This window comes from Ostrinia furnacalis, unplaced genomic scaffold (genome assembly GCF_004193835.3).
Source record: "Ostrinia furnacalis isolate ACB-3 unplaced genomic scaffold, ASM419383v2 OfSCF0986, whole genome shotgun sequence".
NCBI lineage: Eukaryota > Metazoa > Arthropoda > Insecta > Lepidoptera > Crambidae > Ostrinia > Ostrinia furnacalis.
The window spans coordinates 117784-125216 of record NW_021131225.1 but is presented as its reverse complement, the minus strand read 5'-3'; the positions used below and the strand labels follow the sequence as shown (position 1 = coordinate 125216).

Below are 7433 nucleotides of genomic sequence, written 5' to 3'. Positions count from 1 at the left end.
GATCCTGATCTATCAATTTATCCAGTGATGTGTATGTGCGCTGAAGCAAAACACATTCAGTTTGGGATATTTATCAGATTTAACTATTTGTGTTTTGTTAACTATCCCTTACTATACCACAAAATAAATTGGTACCTAGTTCATCATCATCATCATCATTTCAGCCATAGGATGTCCACTGCTGAACATTGGTCTCCCCCAATGTTTTCTACATCGCCCAGTTGGTAACGGCCTGCATCCAGCGCCTTCCTGCTACCTTTATGAGGTCATCGGTCCACCTTGTGGATGGACATCCCACGCTGTATTTTCTACCTCCTTAGGCTATGATATGAGATATCTCATGACCTCATCTCGTCATTCAACTTTTCTTAGCTACAAAATATCTTTCTTTAATTCTACGCGAACAAAACGTAGCTAGTATGAAATAAAATACCTTTTAAGATAATCGTGTTCGTGCTCCAACATTTTACAAGGCTAATTTTAAAATTAAGTGACAATTTAAATTAAATTTGTCAAGTGGGAGGAGACCTCAAGATAAGATGTTTTACAACAACTTTTACTTCGCTTATTTCAGCCGTCTTTCTGAAGTGTTTTTATGAATGGTAAAATTGTGTTAAGCCTAAGTAATTTGGATTACATTAATTAATTTTGTCAAAATTAATGTTCACACAATAGAGTTATAAGCACATATTAAAAATACTATTTCATTTGTAATTAATCCATTCCTATGTTTAAACTTAATCCCAGAGGTCAAGGATACTCTTTCGAATGACCTTATTTATTATTTTAAAGTTGACAACTTTGCAACAGAAACGAAACAATTAGGAACCTTTTCAATACGGCAAATGAAATGCTTAAGCCCTTAGCGGCAGTTCCATGGGAAACAATAGGATAGTTTCATAATTGCTGCCAAATGGATCCATAAACGTGCCTAATAGTGCCAAGTTAGCACATTGTGTTCTTACCGAAGCTCTTCTTAGTGTGTGGCCATATTCGGTAGAGATGAGACGTATTTACTAGAACAGATCCACACACTAGGTATTTTACAGTACTAAGCGGCACCTATTCCAATTTTTTAAATACTTGATCCACCTAGTATTTTATAAATTACACGATTTCCGACCCTACCACCAAAGTAATAGAGGTTATTATTGCGTAATCCGTAGTCGTGTATTACGCGCACCGAGTATTTCTCGCTAAGCTTATGTGCGAACGTAATAGATTCACTCCGTCTCTGTCTGACCAAACAAATTTGAGCGCGACGAATCAAACGCACACAAACCTAGTCAAACCATATTCATGTAAATTCAAAAGAAAAAAATGTATATATTTTTATGAAATTGATATCTTTTAAATACGCCAACTTTTAAGTTGACAGTCCTACTAAGCCTGTTGAAGTATGAAGGGAGGATATCAATCAATCAACAGCCAGCAAAAACATTATTATTCAATTTCAAATTGCATTATTCATACTACGGTTGTATCTTTTCAAAGAAAATTGTATTTTAAAGTCATATTACGTGGATTAGTCCGCACTAGTCGCGTCAAGTAAATTACTATGTACTAGGTGGAATAGGTATTTGGATCGAGTATTAATAAATACTAGGAATAGGTGCACCTAGTATCAAATTTACCTAGTATAACCCATCTCTAATATTCGGAGCTTAACACGGTCGTGGAGACAAAATGAAAGGTTAAAATGTAGCGAAACAAATTAAGTCATTCTTGTGCTATACTCGTGTGTACCTATTTAAGAGCGTTTACGCGAAGCGCGGCGTTTCAAGGGGCATCATTGGAAATGATTCGCGCGCGGCGTTTTTTAATAGTTTCCAAATGTTTATAGCAAAACAATAACAATGAATTATATATCTTTTCAAAGTAAATATTTTAAAGAAGATGTTATTTTATTATATTAAGCTATTTTTATGTTGAATTAAAGAAGAATAATGGTGTAAAAATCACTTTGATTTTTGGGTATTTCACGTTTTTTTAATTTGTGATTTCTTATTGTAAAATGCTTAAATCTAAAAATTTTCTCAGATAACTATTTGCCCAAGGATCTATGCTATAGGATATAAGTGTTTGTTAAATCGTTTTAACAGTATTTTGATAAAAATTTCAGCTTGTAAACTGACGCTAAAGTGGAAATTTACAAAACCTGTGTGGACTTATCTTGATAGAATTCTTAAATACTAAACTAATCGCAATATTTTCTCAATTAACTATTTAGACGACGAAATTGCCTAACTATTTATGCCTATAACATATTTGTAATATTACTGGTTAATGATTGTAACGAGTTGAAAAAGTACTGTTTTTGCGCCAATCGGCGTAAACGCTCTTAAGTAATAGTAGAAACTATTATAGAACCCTAACAGGCTTACTGTCTAGCCTGGTCAGTAATAGGTATCAAACCATACATTTTTACTTCAAAATCACTCCTACTACAGCTAAGCTACAGTATGTTTCAAATTAAAATAATTTATTTCTGCTACTTAATAATGTAGGTTAGTTTTTATATTTCACAGGCAGAAATGTGCCACAAATTAAAAATCCTCTGAATGGTATAGACTAAAGTGCAGGTTTCTGAAATCATTTCTGAGCTCAACAGGCCGTGCCGAAACTGTGTTAAAAAGACGAACGTTTCATTTTATAAGGTCGCTTGAACAAGTGTAAAAATCCATGTAAAAGCGGTCACTTTTCGCCAGAAATACGGTGAAGTTTTACAGCACTGCGAAAATGACTTTTTTCTGGCAAAATTGACAACGTTTAATGTGGTAAAGGCTACCAAAAATGACAATTTTTTCTTGCAATAAGTATTGTTAATTTACCAAAATTAGATGATTTTTAGTGATATTTTAAAAACATGTCCAAGTTCTAATTGTAATTGAAACAGAAAACCAACAATCGTTACGAGCTGCTAGGAAAAGTCTAAATTAAGAATTATTATTATCCATTATTCCAATATACGGCATATTCCCGTGGGTCGAAGTCTAACATCTTCGCAATATAGGCATACAAAAACAATACTTCTTACTACAACCCTCTAGTCAGGATGTGTCGCGCATATAATGAGTTGGCTCGTGCAGGCAAGGACATAGACGTATTTAATAGTAAATTTCCTCAGTATAAAAAGGCTATATCCGACTTGCTCAAAAATGACGAAACGACAGCGTCTCCCGGTGGGAACGGTGGGTAATGTCTTCTGGGTAATCTTTTACTTCCATCGTAATCACCGCAATTAGTATAAAATATCTAAATAAATTTCATAATATTGTGTTGTAACTGTTAGAGTTAAGTTAGAACTGTATTTATTTTTGGATAGTACCTACTTGTGATTTAATTTAATTTATCATGCTGTGTCTACTAATTTTGGCTTACGGTCCAGTATGTAATTAACACTTTTCTTTTTTACGATGAAGCCCAGACTGTAAACTGTTTGTATACCTATTACAAAAAAATAAACTCTATAAAGAAAACCTCTGAAGGTAGATCAGTCACAGCCGCTGACGCAAAACACATTTGAATAAAAATGCTCTTTTCCAGAAGTGCAGTGAAAAGCCGTCAGAAAGTTTTTGCGTGCATGGTTTTTATTTGCATAATTTCCCTTGCACACGGTATTTACATAGAGGCGTGGCTTTTATTTCAATTTCCTGACTACCTAGGGCTCGGCATATTCAAAAGAACAAAAAACTAGAGCTCCATGAAAATAAAATCGCCTGAAACGTCTCTACTTTTCAAACAAAGAAATTGCTCTAGCAAACACAAAACCTACTTATTGAAGAACAAACATTGTGATAGGATCTGCAGTTCGGTTAAGTGGCATCTGACAATTTTATTCTGAGAAAGATACAATTTTGAGATGTATGTATTCTTGTGTATGTTACACAGAAATACGTTTGCGTTAATTTTAACGTTATTTACGATGATGACTATGACCATCTTCATCGAATGATTGCCTTGAGCAAGAAATAACCACTTTACACATGTTACATTAACCCCAGTGTAATCGATTTTCACGCTGACTGTGATTTACGTGGTCTCCAATACCAATTATCAAAACAAAAAACCAATTAAATGGTCGTAGATGTATCCATTTCTAATAGGTATGCAGCTTTCAATAGATAGGTTGTGTCGAACAAATCTTTACTTATGGATTTTACTTTTAGTAATCATAGAAAAATCGGGTAAGTTTTTATTTATTGATCTCAAGAAATAACCAATTGGTATATCTATTCAGCTCATCCAAATACGGTTCGAATAGCAAAATAATTTATCCGTATCTAACCTCCCTGTCCTATCCCGAAGCGTTAGTCGTAGTGTAAGTAATACGATTTGCATCAGTTAGGAATCCTCCTTCTCGCCTCGATTACTCTGCCATCTTGTCAAAGGTTAAAGGTCGCGATTGCGTTCATATCACATAACGTTTGTACCTTTTTCTGCAACCAAGCAGAGCACTGAAGGCTGGCAAGTTAGCTCAGCGATGAGTGTACGCGGCAAGAGTCGTGCTTCTTCTTTTCAGTCAGACAGAAGTTGAAAAAATTTCCAATGTATTTGTAGACATTCCAAATCTTCGGTTACTTAATAGCTGTACCTACAATGAAAAGTTGTCCAGGCCTATAAGGAGAAACATGTCTGAAAGTCTGAGTTTTAAGTTCCAGAATCTAACACCACTTCATTCTTTCATGTTTTCTACTCGTAATCATCTATGTATTTTTAATAGCCATTACTCCAATTTCTTGTATTTATTATTCAAAGAATACTCTTCTTCCCAGTCGTTACACTCTTATTTTGTCTCACTATCTTTGCCGCCATCTACATCTAGTATTCTTTGATATGATGTACTAATGTGCTTACCATTCCAGATCAAAGCCACCTAACTGGGTACATACTGAACGGCGTGGATGTACCAATATCGATGTACCCGTACATGGCGCTGATCGGCAGGTTCGGGCGCGTCCACTGCGGCGGCTCCGTCGTCAGCGACCGGGTGATCCTCACAGCAGCACACTGCCTCTGCTCATCTACAGGGCACATATTACCAGCCAAGACCTTTGACGTCTATTTGGGTAAATTAAACTTCATTAGTAGTAACTAAAAACGACAGCTAAGGAGGCAGAGGGAATAGTAGACCGAAGACAGACCGAAGAAATCGCCAGATTCGCATCCAGTGCAGCGACTCCGTCATCAGCCACCAGTAATCCTCACAGCAGCATCTGTCTCTGCTCATTTACAGGGTGCATACCTCCCGAGACTTTTGAAGTCTATTTGGGTAAGTTAAACTTTGTTAGTAGTAACTAAAAACGACAGCTAAGGATGCAGAGGAAGCATAGAACTCCGAAGACGCACTCAACGTCATCTACGTGTGAATAAATGGGGAAATGTTAGCAAGTGACATCCGTCACGTAGAGTAGCCTGCTTCATCCTAGGATTTCTCTACCCTGCCCTCGCCGAAGTATTAAATAACAATACAAAAAAAAACACTAAACAATAACAACTAAAGAACTGAATACTAAATCAGTTCTCTTCCTTAATTTGAATATAGTTTTCACGGTTCAAGATCTATTTCTACACATTAGATAATTAAGATATTAGAGATTATTAGATAGTAGCAATCACGCATGCTTGGGCTAATACGAAAGTTAACTATTTTTTCGCAGGTTCAGCAAAAGCATTGGATGGCACAAAATATAAAGTGTGCAAAACCCTTCCGCATGCACGCTACGGCACAGTTTTATATGGATACGACTTAGGATTAATGTTACTCAACAAAAACATAAAATTTGGAGCAACTGTACAAAAAATCGCGCCCGTCTCTAACAGCCAATGGAAAAAGAAAGCTAGCATGTTGACTGTCATAGGATTTGGTGTAACATCGGTCAGTAATAATTAGATTTTCATTTGTATTTTACCACTTATTAATATAATCCCTACTATCTCTTTACTTCAATAAAATTAATATTATAAATGCGAAAGTAACTCTGCCTTTCTGTTACGCTTTCACGCCTAAGCCACTGAATCGATTTTGATGAAATTTGGTTTTTATCCCGGTTTGTTTTTACCCACGCATGTGATAAAGTTTTTCTATGACAGACAAAAAATTCGCGTGTTCATATAAACCAAGCAATTAGATGCTTAAATATTTTTCTTTCTTTCTTTCTTAATTAGAGCGACCTGTCAATGAGATCATTTTTTCAGAACGCAGGAAAATTGCCGGAGACTCTTCAGATGACTAAAATGTATTACATCAACGAAACGCAATGCTTTAACTCACAGCACGGCATGCCGTTCCCCATAGTTCTACCTTCGCATATGTTCTGCATGATTGGTGAAAGGTGGACAAGCGATTGCTTTGGGGACTCTGGTTCCCCAGTTATTTGGAAAAGGTATGTGCAGATTATGTGACTTTTGAGGACAAGATAGAAGTGGATAGATAATCCAAAGATGAAGGGCAGCAGGGCTAATGTCATTACATATTTTCGAACCCACTTGTCTATGGTCACCTCTCATTCAAAGCTAATATCTGGCATGAATATAGATAGGTACCTAGAAACATGGAAAAGGCATTAGCACCCTGCAAGAGGATTGGCCACTCTTGATACTTGCTTACTATCTAATTGAGATCATATTTGTATAAAAGGTACCCATATAACTTAATGACAGTATAAGACACGAACTAGGCGATAAAATAATTTATTTACAATTACACGCAAAAATAATAATCACAAACTTTAAACTTTACAGGAACATCGTGGGTCTTGTATCTTCCGGCAGAGATAATTTTTGTGGTTCAGACATGATGCCATCTATGTATACAGATGTGCGACATTTCAACAAATGGTTAGACGACAATGTCAGAGATTTGGAAGAAAACACAGAATGTAATATTGAACAAAAGCAAGACCCTCAACCTAAGGATATCAGAACGTATGCAAACGACAGATATGGAGAGAAACTAGCAGCTAGATATACAAAACAAACCATAGAATTAGTATTAAATTTTGATTAGAGATGCAAACATTTGATAACTGTATAAATACGTTTTCAACTTTCCTACTTAATGGCCTCCTGAAATATTGCTGTGATCTTGAATAATAAAACATTAGCTAGACAAATAGAAGTCATACAATAAGATAAAGATAGGTATTTAGACTATTTAGGTATACTTATAATATTTCATAAACTAAAGCTTTACATTATTGAAAAATATTGCCTATTACTTGTATTGAAGATTTGCTGAAAAAGTGTTAAACGGCAAAAAAGATATTTATCTGTCTTACCCGGCTTCCATTTTCCGGTTAACCAGGTGGATGATGCGGCTCGCCCAGATTATTATAATCCCCGGTTATCAAAAACAACCCTCATAAATACCATTACTCTTAATATTTTGGATGAATAAATAAATACGGTACGCTAACGGACCCAAATAATTT

At 35.5% G+C, this 7433-nt stretch overlaps 1 protein-coding gene across 1 annotated transcript; it reads left to right on the top strand.

Annotated features, from left to right (window-relative positions):
- The first annotated feature begins 3055 nt into the window (after positions 1-3055).
- LOC114350793 (chymotrypsin-1-like) lies at positions 3056-7009 on the top strand. The gene is made up of 5 exons (XM_028301725.1): positions 3056-3191; positions 4866-5069; positions 5661-5878; positions 6199-6386; positions 6745-7009. Exons 1-5 carry the CDS (start codon positions 3056-3058, stop codon positions 7007-7009), a joined length of 1011 nt encoding a protein of 336 aa, XP_028157526.1.
- The last annotated feature ends 424 nt before the right edge of the window (positions 7010-7433 follow it).

Excerpts from the sequence above, each read along its gene's own strand:
- LOC114350793 (XM_028301725.1), top strand. The coding sequence starts at position 3,056 with ATGTGTCGCGCATATAATGAGTTGGCTCGTGCAGGCAAGGACATAGAC. Across the intron at positions 3,192-4,865 it reads AGCGTCTCCCGGTGGGAACG|ATCAAAGCCACCTAACTGGG; the intron begins GTGGGTAATGTC and ends TTACCATTCCAG. Across the intron at positions 5,879-6,198 it reads TAGGATTTGGTGTAACATCG|AACGCAGGAAAATTGCCGGA; the intron begins GTCAGTAATAAT and ends TCATTTTTTCAG.